Here is an 18,644-nt window from a genome sequence, read left to right as displayed (position 1 = left end):
AATACATTCTTACAAATAAAAACAAAACAGATTATTAGTTTTATCATTTTGGCCAGAACTTCTTCAAAGTTGGGGAATACCAAAATAAATGCACAACAGTTTCAGGAAATTCTTCACAAAAAAGTAGTTTACATCTATATCTGGTCTTCACAAATTTCCCCCACGGGGGATCAATAAAGTTTATCTTTATCTGTCTTTTAAAAAAAAACATTTAATATAATTTTTAGCTCTGAAATGTATGGATGAGTATAAAATAAATGTTCTTATTGTTCCTCTACTTCAAGAGGAAAAGTAGAAAGTAAAAAAATGTATACAAAATGTTTAGTGGTTTCAACCTTGAGTAACTTTTTCATTAATTTATTCGAGTTCCTTTAATGAATTCAATATAAACTATATATATTAATTTCAAAAGTTACGGCCTCATGAATATCAATAGTTCCCTTTGGATAATAGGACTCACTAAAATGTAGCTAGATATTTTCAACAGTTTTCTACTTTACATGATGAAATGATAATTAATCACATCTCAGTTTTTTTTAGTATAGTTTTTAATTAAAATATTTACAAAAATGTTTTAATGACATAAAACAATTATTGCAACACCATTGTCAAAAGAACTGTCATGAATTTTAAACCAAAATTACACAAGAGGATTTCTTTCAAGTTGTACATTCTCACTCTTCTATTATCTAATAACTTTAAATTTTTGATTCCTTCACAAAAAAAATGTCTTCCCTTCATGTTAACATCATAAATAAATTAAAACACTGACAGTATCCATATTTCCTGAATGTTCCTTGGTACCTGAATGACCCGTGTATAGATAGCTTCATTTAGACCGTCCCCACTATGGCTCATTTTGCTTGTTCCCAGAGTCCTGAATAAATCAAAGCTTATTCATTGAATGATTTAAGGATTCAGCAACACTCCTGATTACAATTGTTGATTTTTCTACTTCCTAAGAACAAATTCATAAAACACAGTGAAATAAAATCATGAAATAGTAATAGCAATAAAATCTCATCAGACACTGAAATGTTAGAGTTTGGATCAGTTCATCAATATGGCTGCTAATCCAAATTGATCCCTCAGTGAAGCCCTATTGGTGGTCCACTCTTCTCTCATCGCCTGTTAGGTTAAAAGGTGTGTGTGTGTGTGTGTGTGTGTGTGTGTAGATGGACTTTAAGAGATACCTGACACATTAGTCCTGAGAAATATGATGCTACAAACTGCACTTTGACATTCCCTTTTGAAAGCCCTTCTTGGAGATATTATTTCCAAATGATTAGAATTAACTCTTTATAACAGAATTTGTACTGTACGCAGAAAAGAGAAAACTTATTCATCAATAGACGCACTTCTTTAAGGCATAAAATCTAGCCTGGACTCAGATGCCACAGATCTGATGGTCCATTGGTTTTGTTCTAAATGCTCAAAAATCAACTTCAGAACTTCATTAAAAGCTACATCATCCCCCATTCCTGTCCATTCTCGTGTTACTGTTCCTGATAATCCTTTGGGTCCTTAAGGAGCTCTTCACTTTTTCCCTTCTTGTGCTTTATCTTCCCTTTCCCTCAATCTCAGGTAGATCTCATGTGCATGCTCTCCTTTCTTCTCTGGTCGCTCTCCTCTCGTTCTACATTTTGATCCCTGCGTACAGCTCATCGATCTGGGATCTGAAGTATTGTCGCAGTTCGTTCCTCTTTGCCTTCAGTGTTGGAGTGAGCAGGCCGTTCTCGATTGAGAACAGCTCGCTGTGGATGCAGATGGTCTTCACCTATAGGAGACATGATAAGAGGATGTTAATACAGCATCTTGTAAGAAGACTAAAGAGTGGTGGAAAGGGAGTTACAATCTTAGCTGAGTTATCAGTACGTGTTATACCTGCTCAAAGGACTTGAGGCCTCCTTCCTTTCCGAGTCGCACCAAGTCCTCCAAGATGGCCGTCTTGACTTCCTGTAGCAAAACAAAACAGAGATAGTAAAATGATGACACAACGTTTTATAATTAACAATGGGAAAATTCAACAGTGAATTCAGACGCCCCTTAAGTAGTTACAGTTAGACACATTTGTGAAGTTGACCGACATACAAAAAATATAAGTTTTAATAAAGATATTCAATTGTTTATTTTCTTAAAGTTGTTCATCTACCACATAACCTTTTCTTAAAATCCTTAGCTATAGCAGAGCTTACTCATATGAGTTAACTGAGAAACAAAAGAGAAGTATTACCGCTCTGTCACAAAGTTCCTGGTAGCTGCCCTCCAGTTTTAGGGTCCTCTTGGTCCAGCCAGAGAGGAAGTCAGGGTCAGGAACCACCACCGCTACCAGGCAAGCCTGGAGACAAAAACAGCACATACAAGACACTGTTAGTACAATAGTGATATTTAAACTTATTCAACAACTGTGTTATGGAGACTTTGTCAGAAGAAGCCAAAAGTAACTAGGTGTTCCTGCTGTTTTTGTAAATGGTTCTCATACAGAAAACAAGTCTACACAAGTTCCTCCACCCACCTGTAGACTGTCGCCATGCACAAAGACCTGTGCCACTGCATCACTCCTCGTGTAGATGTTCTCGATCTTTTCAGGAGCGATGTACTCCCCCTGTGCAAGCTTGAAGATGTGCTTCTTCCTGTCCACGATCTTCAGTGTGCCGTTCTGTTCACACACAAAAACACAAGATGGCTTTTTTAACTGAGTACTTACCAAGCATTAACAGGTTTACATGAATACAGACATGTATTAAAACTGTCAAATGTAAGTTCAAAAATCAAAATGAGCAAAGTGAGGATGCACACAAACATTATTAAGTTAACCTACAGGAAGCCATTTTCCAATATCTCCAGTGTGAAGCCAACCATCTTCATCGATGGTCTCCTCCGTCTTCTCGGGGTCCTTAAGATAGCCCTTGAACACGTTAGGACCCTTCACACACACCTGGAAACAAAACACACGCATATGTATGAGTGATTTACCTTGAGAAAAGAGTATCTGTAATCATATCTGTTTGTGTCTGTTATTCACCTCTCCTTCCCCGTTCGACGCCAGGTAGTTCATCTCAGCCACATCCACTAGTTTTATGGAGTTACAGGGCAGAGGAGAGCCAACGTGACCTGTCGGTAAGAAGTCATGTTCAGTTGTTGTAAAGCTACGGGAGTGCAACATGCCTCAAGTGATTCAGAAAAGCAGGAACGAAGTTGAATGCAGTGAAGGTTAGCGTTGTTGTTCTTGTATATAGACAGGTTCATACTGTATATAGCCTGTGCAGTGATACAAACACTGGTGTAGTGTGATCCCATTATCTTGGTGTCATTGAGAAGTGTTGAGTATCATTGTTGTTATTTCTTACCTGCAGTACTGTCTCCGGGCAGGGTGATGGTGCATCCAGCAGTACACTCTGTTTGTCCATAGCCTTCATAGAACTGAGAAAAAAACAAAACGATGATTATCGGAATTATTGTCAGAGCGATCATGACCACTGCTGCTTCTGCTCAGGGGGTTTACGCAACATAAGACCGACCGTGAAACAGAGCTGCCGAGATACAGAAACGTCATGATTGCAGATTTGACAGCAACATTTCTACTCAATTTCTACACAAGTAATTTAGTGCAGAACTCAAAACAGGTCATAAAAAAGACTGGATAACGTGTGAAACATTATTCCAAATTAAAGTTGAGTGTAGGAGTTACCTGACAGCCAACGGCAGCCCTGAGGAAGGTGAGGACAGCAGGAGAGATGGGAGCAGCTCCTGTTAACATGAGACGCACGCGGCCTCCAAGACTGGCCTGTAGAGGGCAGCGCACTCACAGTTAACTCATTCAACTCCAATGCATAGAATAGAATGCAAGAACGATGATTAAACACATGGCTTTGAAATATAAATTGATATAAAGAGTGGATGCTCTGCGTACCTGAACTTTGCTGAATATGAGTTGATCCCAGATACTGTCTCTCCTCACGATACCTCTCATTATCTCTGCCTCCTTCCTTCTGTAAGCAAATCCCAGCAGCCAACGCTTCAGGGTGGTGTTGGCCTGCCCAAAGATCTGCAGAAGACACACACGAAGGCCCACCATGATTATTAGGACGAGTGTGGTTGTTATCTCTAATGTTTATCAGGGCCGCATAATATGGGAAAAAATGGCATTGCAGTATCTTTTTTTTGGCTCATTGAATATTTCCTCATGACATTGCACACTGCCCACCTACCTTATCATACATCCTGTTGAGGAGTCGGGGAACCACAGGGAACACGGTAGGTTTCAGTGTGTTCAGGTCATCTGACAGCAAACGGATATCGCCCTGGAAAAAGCCAATACTGGCTCCTTGCACTATCATGACTCCCTGACAGCATCAAGAGAAAGAAACAGACGAGGACAACTAACAGGTCAACATAAGTATGCAATGACACAGAGGCTATTTTTAGAATATTGATCTGTCTTTTACAAAGGGGGACTGAGGGCACTAGTGGAAGACACAATACCTGTACTACTCTCTCAAACATATGAGCCAAGGGCAGGAAGGAAATATGGACATCACTGGGACCCAATGGACAGCGAACCTATAATACACACATACACAGGTATACAAACACACAGACAAACGGACACACAGGTATACAGACACACAGACAAACGGACACACAGGTATACAGACACATGGGAAAGTGACACAGACAACACAGACAAACACAGACAAAAGGGAGAGCTTTTAGTGTCAATGTTTGTACCTCCACCACCCTCTCAAACATGTGGGCCAGAGGCAGAAAGGACAGCATGACATCATCTGTGGTGGTCTTAGCACAAGACTGGAGGCAAGAGGTCATATTAGAGTTTATAGCAGTCCTTTAACTTTAAAACAAATACAGATTAAGCTTTATCTTTCATTGTTACATCCTTCCAACAATATGTGTACCCTCATTTCGGTTTCACTATTCAGGTTTCTATTTTGCTCCACTTCTTTCTAATTCTGTTGAAGACACTATAGCTGTATTCAGACTGCTGCTTCAAGGCACGATATTTACGTCCCTGTGACACTGAATATGATGTGTCATGTTTTTATCCTGTCCCTTTGTTTAGCTACTTCTGGTTAAGTGTCAGGTGCTACATATAAATAGCTCTTTTACCTCTTCTTGTTAACTCTTAAACTGTGTTTTTTTCCACAATAAAATGTGATGCGGGGTCTCCACTTTACCCCACAGATCTTTTATAACCACACTCGACCATTTGCTTGGGAGTTTTAGTTGTCGCTAACTTGGTTATCCGTCACCGTCTGATCTATAAACACAAGTGAGGGAGGAGACAGAACTACTTTTCCACCATCAGTGCCTCACCTCTGTCACTTTCATGAAGGCTGAGCAGTTGGACACTATATTCCCATGAGTCAACATCGCCCCCTTTGGGTTTCCTGAAGGTAAATTAAAAAAAAAAACAACAACACATCTTTAGATTAGAATTCAACAGCACTTTGTAGAAATTATGTTGTGGCTGTAATTCTGGAAGTGTGTGTGTGTCACCTGTTGTTCCGCTGGTAAAGCAGATGACAGCCATGTCCTCTGGTCTTGGAGGCTAACGGTATGACAATAACAATGATTAAAACAAAGCCAAACATCAACACAGCACCATTGTCATTTTAAGTATGAGCTGCTAAGAGGTTATTTGACAGGCCAGTGTTAACTCACCACTGGTTGGCGATGGTTTTCCTTCCCGATAGCCTGTGTAACAAAAAAATCATATTGTCTTGGTGAAATAAAATAAGAAAGAAAATGACGACAAAGTGAAAAAGCAAATATTAAAAATAATACTAAGATTTTCTAAAAGTGATTATGATTCTAGAAGGAAGACTGAGATGAACAGCGATGTACTGACCTCCATCTCCTGCATGCTGAGGATGTGGATCCCAGACTGTTGCCCCCTGCTGACCAGGTCCGCACTGGGCGTCTCCATCAGCACAATGGTTTTCACAGAGTGTTCCCTGTCCTTCACACAGTCCAGTACCAGGTTCACTTTATCCACCACGTCACACACAACAGTGGAGATGGAAGCTGCGGGAAAAACATACAAACACATGTTGTTACACCCCTCCTGCCAGCAGGGTGTTGTGTTGTTGTGCCCTTCTCTCTGTGTGTGTTTTTGTTTCCCTGCAGGTCGCTGGTGGGCGGTGTTTCGCCACACCTGGGCCTTCCTGGCCAGTCTCCCAGGTGTAGGCTACCTAATGCTGCATTCATGTGCTCCTCGTATGGTCCCAGTTTCTTCCGACTTCAGTGTGTTCATGTGATTTCAGTTTGGAAAGTCGGAATGTTGTAACAACAGCAAAAAACAGCGTGGATGCAATGAAGATGTGTGTAACTTGTGAGAATTTATAGAAAGCATCTTAACATTAGCAAAAACATATGTTTATATATATATATTTTTTTTATATAATTTCCCATGTTTTGTTGTAGTTTGCTTATGTACCACATGGCGCACACACTCACACAACAGCCGACACAGAGATTCTCTGACAAACACATCTCACTCTCTGTGTAAATGGTTATGATTTTTGGTATTTATTGTAATGAACTTTTATACTGTTCAGTCAACCTGTATGTTTCCCTTGTTTTTGCCCGGCCCTAAGAGTCGGGTCATGACAATGTAGACGGATCAGGTCACCGGCAGATCTTGAGCCAAAACAAACAACAACCAAACAACTTTATTTACCTTTGTCTATAATGTAGGTGATGGCTTCTATCCCCAGTGTGTCATACAGAGGGACCGACACCAGAGAATAGGTGTAACAAGCCAGCTCGCTGATGGTCCACTACACAGAAACACACAGACATTCAATCATTCAAGGAGAATCCATTAAGTAAAAGAGACAACACACAAACAAAGATTATGACCACACTGTGTATGAGCTCCTGTAGGAACACAATGATGGGATCATATTGTTAATGTCAGTACTTAGGTCATATATATATATATCAATATATCTACCTGAGTTTCTACATACAAACAGCTATTCAATTAAGTAACCGAAGAAAAACAAATATTGTGGGGGTAAAGTATTTAAAGTCTTTCTTTTACACTCTATAATTGCTAACTTTTTAGACTACAGTTAACCGACTGAGTTATGGGTTAAATGTTTTTAAATGGCTTGAATGTTGTATGGAATGTTCTGTGATGTCCACAGACAGCGGACAAGTTTGTACCTCAGGTCTGTTCTGAGAGAAGATGCCAACATTGGAGTCGGTGGTCTTGGAGTGTCCTTTGTGAAGAAATGCTGAACCCAGATTCTCTGTTCGCTCCCTTACCTACACATATACATACACACACACACACACACACACACACACACACACACACACACACACACACACACAAACACACACGCATACACATACATGTACACACAAACACAACAAATAAGGAATATAAAGATTTCTTTGATTTATACACTGCACAAATGCCAAACAATCACAATAACATTATGTTAATAGTTAAATGGCATCAAATGATTTAAAGGTCACATATTATGAAAAATACACTTCACCATGTTTTTCTAACACTAATATGTGTCGCTAGTCTGTCTACAAACCCCCCCAATGATGAGAAAAGACCATCCGCTCCACTTTTCAGAACATGTGTGCTCAAACAGGCCCTTTGGAGATTTTCCCTTCATGACATCACAAAGGGCAGTAACCCCTCCCCCAGGTGGGTGACACTCCCACAGCTAGGTGTTTGTTCTGCGAGAAAATGGAGTGTGAAAGTCCAAACCACCCAGTGTTTATAAGTCGGCCATGTTTGTCTCTAGAGCCTGGAAGACACATCAGGATGGTGTGTTTTGTTGGTATTATTATCATTATTAAGTGTTGACTTTTGGTCTTCAGTCTCTGTGTATTAATAATGGTGTCTTATAAGCCTGTTTTGGGCTGGGCATATTTGTTTATGTGTGACACAACATGACAACATGATGTGTGCACCATGTCAGGTTATTGGACTTCAACTGGTCTAAGAGAAAAGTCGAATTCAGTCTCTCATCTAGGTTTTGATTTCAGGATCTAGAAAATCCAGACTGTGACAGAAACACAAGGTTGTTGTTGTTTGGTTGTTTCAGAGAGTGAGTAGTCCCGTTAGCCGTGTTCTGCAAATACTGATGCACATGCAATATGCATTAATATTATATATACAGTATACAGTAAACTCTTCAGGTGATTAAAGTGGAAGAAAAATCCTGCAGAAAAAAAAACACTCTTCCAGCATTGGCCAATACTGCCTACACTTCAAACAAACCTGCACAAGGAGGAAAATGTACTTCAATTAAATGACGATGAGCCAAAAGAAAGGAGTCAATAACATTTCAGAAACAAAGAGGAAACTGCTTTGGACTTTGGCTTGTTTTCTCCTGGACAGTTAAGGTGCTAACTGTCAGCTATAAATGTGTTGTATAAATGAGTTTGATTGTGTTTGCTGATTAGCCCTGGAAGCAGAATCATGTTAGGCTTCCTGCAGCAGACATTGTTACCTGGTGGGAAATTACACTACTTACCCGCCAACGTCACCATCGTCCCTCAAGAGAGTAAACTCTTTTTTGTAACATACTATACATGTGGCTAACGAGACCCAAAACCAGACTCCTCAACATGTTTAAGAGTATTTACATATCACAAAATCTAATTGTAATTCATAAACATTCTCAAAAAGTTGTTTTTGCACATCAACTGATTTTTTCCTGAAAGTTACCTGTTCCTGCAAGAAGTGTAAAAACTGCACAGTGAATAAGATTTTCCTCCAGTCTAAATGTGGCTCTTCATTTAGGCTTTATGCTCTGAAAACGGTTTAAGAAATGCATGTTTAATGTGGCTTCATTTGTGCAGCATAAGGAACTATGAACTATTTTAGTTTCTAGAACCCCGTTTAGAGGAACCTTATTAGCTCCTGCTTCAGAGAAGTCACCATGGCCGTGTCCATTGTGTGTAGTTCCCAGGGAACTCCCTAGTGCAGGGGTTCCCAAACTTTTCAGGTCGTGACCCCCAAAATAAGGGTGACAGAAACTGGGGACCCCCCACTGTTCTTTAAGGTGGTTAGTTAGGTATATAACGTAGCGACAGCCACGCACACACTAATAAACCTATCCAAAAACTACTAACACAAAATAATACAACAGCCTAAAAGAATTAAACACTTCATTTCCATTTCACTTAATGATACTGTCTTATATGACATTGGACTACTTTTTGTATGTTTACAAAAATGGTAAAAAGATATACTTATGCACTTTTAAATTATTTTTAATTTTTTTAATGGAAGGCATCTCGCGACCCCCCTCTTGGTGGCTGGCGACCCACCTTGGGGTCCCGACCCCCACTTTGGGAACCACTGCCCTAGTGGATAGTTTCTCTTCAAAAAGTCCCCAGAACTGTTTGGTCCGAAAACACATATTAACCTTCTTCCGAGGCATCATGAAACAATTCTCTAATATAGAGTCTAACCTGGCTGTAGGACATCCACTCATAGGCCTTCTTTGGTTTCCTGGAGCCCAAACAGGGGCCGTTATCTTAGGACAAAGAGAAAGCAAAATGATGCCAGATGAAGACGAAGGAAATACATTTATCACAAACACTTTAAAGTACACAGAGTGATATCACAACACACTCCCTTATAACATAAACATACATAACCTACCTATGCTTTTTCTGGCACAAATGTGTAAAACTACATTGTGTATGTTGGCTGGAAAGATGATCTGATGTAACAAGCTGACGATAGTCTAATGTTTATACTGTTAGGAAATAGGGATGCTGGTAGCCTAGTGGCTCTGCCGTGCGCCCCATGTACAGAAGCTACTGTCCTCGTCACAGCTCGTCACACAAATCTGACCTCGGCCCTTTACTGCATGTCACCTCAACCCTCTCCCCCCAACATTTCCTGTCCCTCTTCAGCTTTCATGTCCAATAAAGGCAAAGATGACCCCAAAAAGTGATATTGTTAGAAAAAAAAAACAGGCTCAGAAGACATTGGTCTGCTCGTCTCTCTTATTTTCCCTTTAAACACTAATGACAAAGATGCAGAATATTCTCACGACTTCAAAACAAAATGATGATTTCCATTGTTTAGCCCCACACTTACATTTGTATTGGAATAAATGCAAAGAGCTTCAAAGCAAAAAGCAGGAAGCTCAATGACAGCTAGTAAAGCGTAATGCTTTAGTAGCTGTCATTGAGTGGAGCACATGAGATTCAAACCACTATGTATGATGAAAGGTCTGTTTAGTATTTGGTCGAAAGCATTAGTAACTTACTTGATACTCGGGCCCCTCTGAGGAAAAACTCATACATGGTTCTGGCATCATCGTAGTAATGTGTCAAGAGAGAGTCTCCGTTCATCAGAACCGACCGGCGTGCAAACTCTCCATCCTGATACAAAGACAAAAAATGTAGAATATGTGAGTTACCACTGATCCAAAAGTAATACCAGCAACATTTTCAGCATCTCTAGTACCTTATTAACACACAGTTACAGTTTGTTTGGTTCAGGGGCTTGATAAAAAACAAGAAATCAAACATGAATTCAACTTAAAACTCAGCTAGATATGCATCACCTGGATGTTGCAATTTATTCCACATGTGTAGTTTCTGCTGTTCTCTAAATCAAGCTAGAAATGAATACATGAAAGTTTTCCTTGACTGGAGGCCACACAGCTTTTTAATTAGAGTCATATATGATCATGTTGTGTTCTTTAAGTCGGTTTTCAATGTGTTCCATCATTTCATATTGCCGCTATCTTGGCCAGGTCTCTCCTGTATAAGAGATGTTTAATCTCAAAGGGACTGCCTGATCAAATGAATGTAAAATAAATGATTACAAACTGGACCCTGTCTGAATCAACAGAACTCTCCTGTTTTAATCCTGTTTACTTAATAATCATGTAAAGACCACTATGACATTATATGAGGGCATCACTTTTGTGTTATAAAACAAGCTGACAGACAGACTTTGCTCTGAAACTTACTGGAATCTCGACTGACTGCATGCTGAGGTCACAGATTGGTGGGAGGGGCTTGGGTCGTGTGGCCAGGTAGTAGGTTGTTGCAGCTGCCACTGCCCCCATGCTGACTAACATGGGGGCGGAGACACTGCTGATGTACTGGCTGACATCCTCCAGGTCTGGCAACCTCAGCCTCTGCAGGAACTCCTGGCTCAGCATATTGCTCCTGATGAGGTCAAAGGGCGAGTGTGTGTTTGTGGAGAGCACACTGGTTTGTGTGTGAGGATGGAGTGGTAACTTTGTGCTGGAATGGCGCCGGTAGGGTGTTTCTGACAATGGTGGCAGCAGTGTTAGTGTGTGTTAAAGGATGGAGTGTGTGGACGGAGGCTGGCCAGGAGGGGACCTAAAGAGAGATAACACATGTCATTCATTTCAATCATTTTTTTAAGTATTCAGCCACTGCAATATAAATGTTTATATTCAATCAAACACTGCACTATAACTGTTTATTTAGAATTTACTGAACTACAATTGTTATTTATGTCTACCACATTGTAGCTACTCTATTCCTCTATTCGGTTTTTATTGACATTTTGAACAGCGTCCCAACTTTAAGGAATTGAGATTTCACTAGATTTACGTTAGTTTATTTTAGCAGCCAAATGCTTTATTTGATCATTTACACTGAACACAGAAAGCAGCTTAGGCTAATGCTTTTTTTATCTGCAGGTGATGCTTTATGCTATACGAGGGGATCCATTAGACTCGACTAGATACATCTGTCAGCTATGTTATGATGAATACCTGTGTTTGTGGCAGATTTAGCTGCAAGCCCTATTACGCCTATCAAGAGATTCCACTCAGAAGAACAAATGTAAACCTTGTATATCTGTACACACTCTGATGACAATTAATTTTCTCCTGAGACACACTTTCTAAATAAATGGATCCCCTGCTGTTATCTAATACATATACAATAGATAGACAGTTATCAATTTATTCTCAAAAGGACATGAAGGTTACAAGCTCATTTAAAACAAGCTAAACAACAAGAACAAACTCTTAAAAAAGCAACTGAGATCACTTAAAACACAAATTGGCTCGCCATCCTTAACTCTGCAAGAGAAGGAAGAACTCGATCTCTAGGGTTTGCTGAAAGGTGTTCCACGAGTTTAAGTCATCAAAAGAAAATGCAGCTGTACCCAGTTCAGCGAAAGCTCAAAGGACTTTAAGAACGAGCCAACAGGTCTGTTATGTAAGGCGTTATCATTATTTACAGGCTAAGAATAAAAACACACTCATCTCCTCTAATAAGGCTCTATTGCGTTGAAGAACGAGTTTTACCACTTTTGAAATGATGAGCAAAAGAAAGGGCAAAAGAAACTGAAATGTTGAAATATGTAGAATTTAAAAAAACTGAACAGGAGAAAACTTGAGAGGAGGTAGGACCCAATCTCTCATTATGAAATGCTGGTTTACAAAACAAAAAACGGCTTCAATGATCTTTATTTTAAGTAAGTAATTTTTCATGCACAATGCGAGCAATTGTTTTTTTTTTATTAAACCAAAATTAGAGGTTGTAGTTTAATGTCATTAAATTCTGCCACCTCGGGCGCCCGATAGCCTAGTGGATATGTAGCGTGTGTCATGTATGTTTGCTATAGTTCTCATCCCAGCAGCCGTGGGTTCAAATCCAACCTCAAACATTTGCTGCATGTCACCCCCCCCCCCCCCCCCCCACACACACACACACACACACTCTCTCCTCCCAACATGTCCTGTCTCTCTTCAGCTGTCTTATCTGATAAAGAAAAAAAGCACAACTGAATAAAACAAAAATAAATGCATTCTTCCACTGTGATGTCAACAGAGAATCTAGGCTGCTTGACGTTGAGCACTTCACATGTGTTTGCAGGTGCAGGTAGCCACAACAACCTGTTGTCTGTTGGTGCAATGCAATATACACCCTGGGTGACACAATGTATAGTTAATGATTGATATAGTTAATGGTTTTTTTTAATTTCTAAGTGCCCTTCATAAAAAAGTATGTACACCTAGGAATTTCAGTGTATCAGTATACTTCAGTAAGACATAAGGCTTTTAAATTTCTTGAGTCTGTCGCTCACTCAAGGTCAACTACGATGACCTCATTTTGCACTGCTGATACGGCAGTAGAATAATAACAGGCTATCTTGTTCGGCTGTGACTCATTTCATGGTGTAATTACACTGTATACTTGAATCATTCTCTCTGTACGGGTTAAGCAGGTTCCCATGGTGTTTGTGTCCTAAGGAGTTGTAAGAAAACACACACACACACACACACACACACACACACACACACACACACACACACACACACACACACACACACACACACACACACACACACACACACACACACACACACACACACACACACACACACACACACACACACACACACACACACACACTACTCAGGCTGTTTAATAGTAAACAGATTAGAAATACTCAGTGGGGGCCTGACGATAACAAACAAGATCTTAGGCCCAGATTTGATGTTAACAATACAAACTGTGGAACAACACTAATTACATCAGGGACAGCTATGCTGATGCCTCTGGTTAGACACAATGAGTGAAAGGTCAAATCAATCAGCCAATCATGAACAAACAGGTCAAAGGGAAACATTCTTCTTCTAACATCGATCAACACTTTGTTTATGATGAAGTAGCATATCCACTGATTATAAATATTTAAAAGTAAAAAGGATGAAGGGACCTCTAAGAATCTCATTAACAGTCTTGTTAAAATGTTCACGTGAGAAATGATATTCCAACATAAAGAGAGGACGCTGACTTGTGGTTAGGGCCGCTTGATTATGGAAAAAGTTCATTATTGATACTGAGATCATGATTATTAAACATGATTACTCATTGGTTTTACAACATCTGCATAACATGCATTTATCAAACTTTAGCTTGATGCTAGCTGGGAATTGAAGTACATCACGTGAGCTGTATTTTAGTATGTTGCTAACAGCATAGTAACGGTCGGGTTAGTATGCAGTATATATTTTCAGTATGCAGTAGGCAGTATGTAGTGTGTGGTTTCAGACACAGCCTCATTGGTTGCTGAAGGAGTGTTTTGATACCAAACAATGTTGGACGCCTTTTTGGAAATTATATCTCAATTTAACTTTCAATCATAAAAAAGCAAAGAGGCCGTTGAGGCAGGCTCAAAGCTCCTGTGACGAACCTTCGGGTTGTGTTGATGTTGGCGTCCCCTCTGGACAAAGCCATTGCTATTAACGCTTTGATGAACTAGCCTGACTCCTGTACATGTGTTACGTTTCCGCCTATCTTTTAACATTCAAATGTATCATTCATCAAAGGAAGAATAGGCACCTTTAATGTCCAGTAGATGTCGCCCTTCAGCACCAGCATTAAACCAAAACAGACTGCTGTTTGGCCACACCTCCGCTATTCTGAAGCCTTCGCTCTCCTCCAGCGACACACCTCCAACCCCTCTCCACACACATGACGTAGTTATGAATTAGAAGGCCCTATAATTAAGCATCATTAAGCGCCAGTGGCTGACAAAATCGTCCTTTGCTTGAGCTGCAATTGCCTGTGTGGCCTGCAATGTTTGGTTAGTAGGCTAATGTTAGCACACTTAACTCATAGCTTCATATTGCACATATATTGACACTAAATGACCGTGATCTAAAGACAGTTACACAACATCAAAATAAGCAGTGAGTAGGCTATTCTTCTTTTCTCTAGTCCTTGACTAAAACAGCTTTATTCCATGGAAACTTGATGAAAAAACAGCTCCAACAACATTCCAGCTGGCAGGACTCACACCAGAGAGACATTTACAGAGGATATACTTGATTTCTGATATTCATGTATAAAATGTTGCACATTCTTCCATTAAGAATCTTTGCTGTAGAAAATGTAACAACAAAAGGCTGTTTCTGCTGCATGCTGCCAATACTTTATGACGCCAGCCGTTTCAGGTATTAAAAACAACTCAACAGAAATAATTAACCTCGCAGCCGATGGTCTTGTTTGCTCTTGTGGGCCATAAAGAGGCTTTGATTAAGTCTGTTTCAAAACCAGCAAGAAACACCCCAGGGTAGCTTAAAGTGAAGCTATCTGTTTTTTTTTAACGGTCTTATAAAAGTAAATATCCTGCGTTAAGTTCTTTAGAGGTTGACTCTCCCCCAAAAATCTCATTTTTGTTTCTTTGTTAACTTTTCTGAGGCAACCAATGAAAAACATGCTACGTTACGTGGAACCCATGACCATATTAATGAACATTCATGACATCTTTGACCTTCACAAATAAGCCTACACCAGTGTATGGACAAAGGTTTGAAGGCAATGTGAGGCTACTATTAGCATCTCATTCTGGGGGAACTCAGAATAATCTATCTCTCACATTCAGTCTGTGAGATATTCCTTTCGATTGGGTGATATTGCAACAAAACCCTTCTTCCTCAATCTCAGGGAGCATGAAAGTATAACTGCGAGTTTATTATTAACATTCTTCAGAAGTTACTGCCAACCTCAATGCCAGAGAAACAAGATTACCGGGTCTGCTCCACCTCCAGTAAGCCCAATGCAGAGCCAATTCTGTATGCTAGTGATCTTATCTAATCCTTTTGAATTTCTTCAACACTCACCTGTAACAAGCAGCAGACAGGTGAGACACTTCTTGCGTTTCTCTTTCAGCTATTCATCTGACGAACGTGACCCTGGGGAGGGGGTGCATACACTGATGCACTACTGGCACAAAAGACACTCACAAACACTGATACAAGGTGATGTGTAACCTATGGTCAATCTACCAATCAAAGGTCAGACTGGACTCAGGGAGGGCTCTGATTGGCTTGATTTTGCAAGACGGTCCAACAGACTCAAAGACTGGCTGCAAACAATCAATGAACTTATCCATGAACACGAGCAGAGACAAACCAAAGTGACTTCACTGTCACAACAGACGGTCAAATATGAGGCGGTTATAGTAGAATTAACTCATAACAAAACTACACTTCCTCATCATGCACTGTTTGACTTACACTTCCGCAGAATCTCTCTTACTCATCAATGAAAAAAAAAACATGTGACTTTTCAGAGTGCTGTGCAATCATCATCTCAGTCCCTTCACCTTTCCCCTGATTACCTAAGACCCCTGTGTGGTCGGCTGAGATGATTGGACACGGTAAGATAAAAGCTGATCAAAGATAAAGCGGCAGAATAGAGGAGATGCATTCCTGTTAACGGGACAATTATCTGTGAAACAACTAAACCGATAACTAACCACTTGTGCATTATTTCTTCAAATATATTTTGCTCTGTTTTTTTTTTGTTGCATGATCTATTATATATCTTTTTTTTGGGGCATATTTCTAACTTTTAATTGTCTCTTTCTGTAAAGCCTACATTTTCTCACAGGGTTTATAAAGTATTTAAAATCAGATTCTGAGTTGTTGCACATAAAAGTTGTTTCTTTCGTATTGGGACTGTATTAACCAAGGGGCAACCTCCGGTGTTGAAAAATGAAGCCAATGCGGATGTGCAAAATCCTGCAGTTGGTCCAGTGTCCACTTGAGGCTGGCTCCAGGAACACCGGAAGTCACAAACACCCCATTCATGAAATCTGTTTTTACATCATAAATTAATTTTTTTACAGCCTGGTACAAAGAAATAAATATGTCTCATTAGTTATGGTCCCCACACTGTATGCATCAGTTTCGATTTGATGAACTATATGTGCTATCCATAGTTAGGCAAGTAGTTGGACAAAAACTTGGCCTTAACAGTTTTTAGAAATCCTTGAGTAGTGGGCTTAAAATGTGTTCACATTTCAAAGTATGTCCCACAAAAGGTCCATAAGTCTAAATGTTATTATAGATTTTTTTCCGACATATAGGTTGATAATATTTCCATTTAAAAAGACTGTTATCTGATAATAACAGAGGCCTGAACAAAGCTGACTGTTCATACATTTAACTCATTTTTTATGCTTAAATTGTCCGTCAAATGTAAACGGTCCTTTCTTTTCAGTAAAGTTTGTTCAAACAGTGAATGAAGGAGTTTCATGTTGGATTTAAGCGTCTTCTTTAACGGAGACAATAGATTCAGTTAGTCAGTATTACACTCTGAGCTCTGGTGTTAATGTACTGGATAAAAACATCTATGAAAACACGTTTTGGGCATGGTACGAGCTTTTGAAGTCTGAATTGCCTTTCATTTTCTATATGCAAACATGTTTCTTTACCTCTGAGTTTAAACGTATTAAGATTTAGCCATCATTAAAGTAATATTGACCATGCATGATATATTTTCACAATGTATATATTCTTTAAATCAACAATAGCTTCTTTCGTTTTGTCTTAAATTATTCACAATTGAGGAATTGCATAATGAATGCACAACTGTTTTTTAGGCATGCTAAAAAATGCTAAAGTTCCCATTATTGTGCCGTTTAATATTGATCTGTGATGTAGTTCTCATGATTTAATTGAATCCCTGGTTCTTCATAAATTAACTGTATAATTAACTGTATGTATCAAGCTGTCTTCTATATCTTATACACAATGATTCCAACATGAAATCACATGCAGTGACATTTCTTTGACTCAGGATCACTTGAATAAGTTATGCTCAGGAAGTGTATCCTGTAGAAAGCAAGGGCAAGATCTTGACGTTGTAGGCTACTTCCTCACAAGCATGTTGATCCGGGGTCTGCTCCGCCCACCATGTCAGAGCACACGCGTGCATAACGACCTATGATAATGACCGCTGTCCGAGAGAGAGGGGGGAGAGGAGATGGAGGGGGGGGGGGGGGGGGAATGCATACTAAGGAACCAATGAAAGGACTGTGGGTTCATGGCAGTCAGCCAATCAGGTACAAGTCACCTTTCACCTCAAAACCTGCAACCTGCCTTTAGATCACCTTCAGTGTTTTTTATAGATTATCATGTCGACCACAGTTCTGCTGCACACAATGATTTCACCACAGACATACAGGCACACATGAACAACACAACATTAACTTTTACAGTAATGAAATAATGTATGCGTCCCCCCCGCCTTACGACACTTTCTGACCCTAACCTTAACCCTACGGGACACCAATCTCCCAAGGAGCAGATTCAGACATGACACCAGCCAGGAGATTGAAACTGTATGCAAATGTGCTCGTTAATGTACAGGTTAGACTTCAACCTCTTACGACCCTCAGCGGAGCAAGGTGACTTGGAAAACAATATTCATTTCTAACTCTATTATTTTTTACTGTAGCACAGTCTTACACCACTTTCTGGACCGACGTCAAGAATTACAAAACATCAAAAAGCAGAGTTAATAGCATATTCATTACAAAGTGCTCAAACAACTCTCATTGATGAATTCAAATTCAGCTGGAGTGTTGCCATAGTGATTATTGTTAACAAAGTCATTAACCATCAAAACATGAAGCTGTCAGATAACTGAATGGAGTTCAGTGTGTGAGCTCTCTTTAAACAAACTGATGTTATAAATAAAGCGTGAGGTATTTAAACTACCAAACACTGTTATATGCTACATTTTGAGTAAACAAAGCGTTAGGAACATCTTGAAGTAAGTACTCACCACCACCTGTTCAGAAGAGCTCACCGGCTTCTAACTTCGGACCACGCGCACCA

General features: G+C 39.8%; 1 protein-coding gene across 3 annotated transcripts; it reads right to left on the bottom strand.

Moving 5' to 3' along the window:
* Positions 1–678: 678 nt before the first annotated feature.
* On the bottom strand, positions 679–18,619 carry LOC132982347 (long-chain-fatty-acid--CoA ligase 1-like). 3 transcript variants are annotated; one of them, XM_061048797.1, is made up of 21 exons: positions 18,598–18,619; positions 10,992–11,370; positions 10,281–10,395; positions 9,472–9,536; positions 7,192–7,293; positions 6,701–6,800; positions 5,870–6,045; positions 5,683–5,715; positions 5,518–5,569; positions 5,335–5,408; positions 4,486–4,563; positions 4,212–4,346; positions 3,914–4,048; positions 3,692–3,787; positions 3,351–3,423; positions 3,026–3,114; positions 2,822–2,938; positions 2,516–2,659; positions 2,234–2,338; positions 1,885–1,956; positions 679–1,777 (listed from the first exon to the last, which is right to left on the bottom strand). In XM_061048797.1, the coding sequence occupies exons 2-21, from the start codon at positions 11,184–11,186 to the stop codon at positions 1,637–1,639; spliced, it is 2,097 nt and encodes a 698-aa protein (XP_060904780.1). In that variant the 5' UTR covers positions 11,187–11,370; positions 18,598–18,619; the 3' UTR covers positions 679–1,636. The 3 variants fall into 3 exon arrangements, with proteins under 3 accessions (XP_060904780.1, XP_060904779.1, XP_060904778.1); XM_061048796.1 differs by having other exon boundaries at positions 18,595–18,614; XM_061048795.1 differs by lacking the exon at positions 18,598–18,619 and adding an exon at positions 15,639–15,718.
* Positions 18,620–18,644: the final 25 nt, after the last annotated feature.

The sequence above is a fragment of the Labrus mixtus genome, chromosome 10, assembly GCF_963584025.1.
Source record: "Labrus mixtus chromosome 10, fLabMix1.1, whole genome shotgun sequence".
NCBI lineage: Eukaryota > Metazoa > Chordata > Actinopteri > Labriformes > Labridae > Labrus > Labrus mixtus.
The sequence above is the reverse complement of the archived record's forward strand: the minus strand, read 5'-3'. Positions and strand labels throughout refer to the sequence as shown.

What these genes read in the sequence shown, in the direction of transcription:
- LOC132982347 (XM_061048797.1), bottom strand. Translation starts at nt 11,186, where the DNA reads ATGCTGAGCCAGGAGTTCCTGCAGAGGCTGAGGTTGCCAGACCTGGAG. An exon ending in AGTGGATGTCCTACAGCCAG is followed by an intron (nt 7,294 to 9,471) that starts GTTAGACTCTAT and finishes GTATATGTGTAG; the next exon opens with GTAAGGGAGCGAACAGAGAA. An exon ending in TCAACAGGATGTATGATAAG is followed by an intron (nt 4,049 to 4,211) that starts GTAGGTGGGCAG and finishes TGTCTTCTGCAG; the next exon opens with ATCTTTGGGCAGGCCAACAC.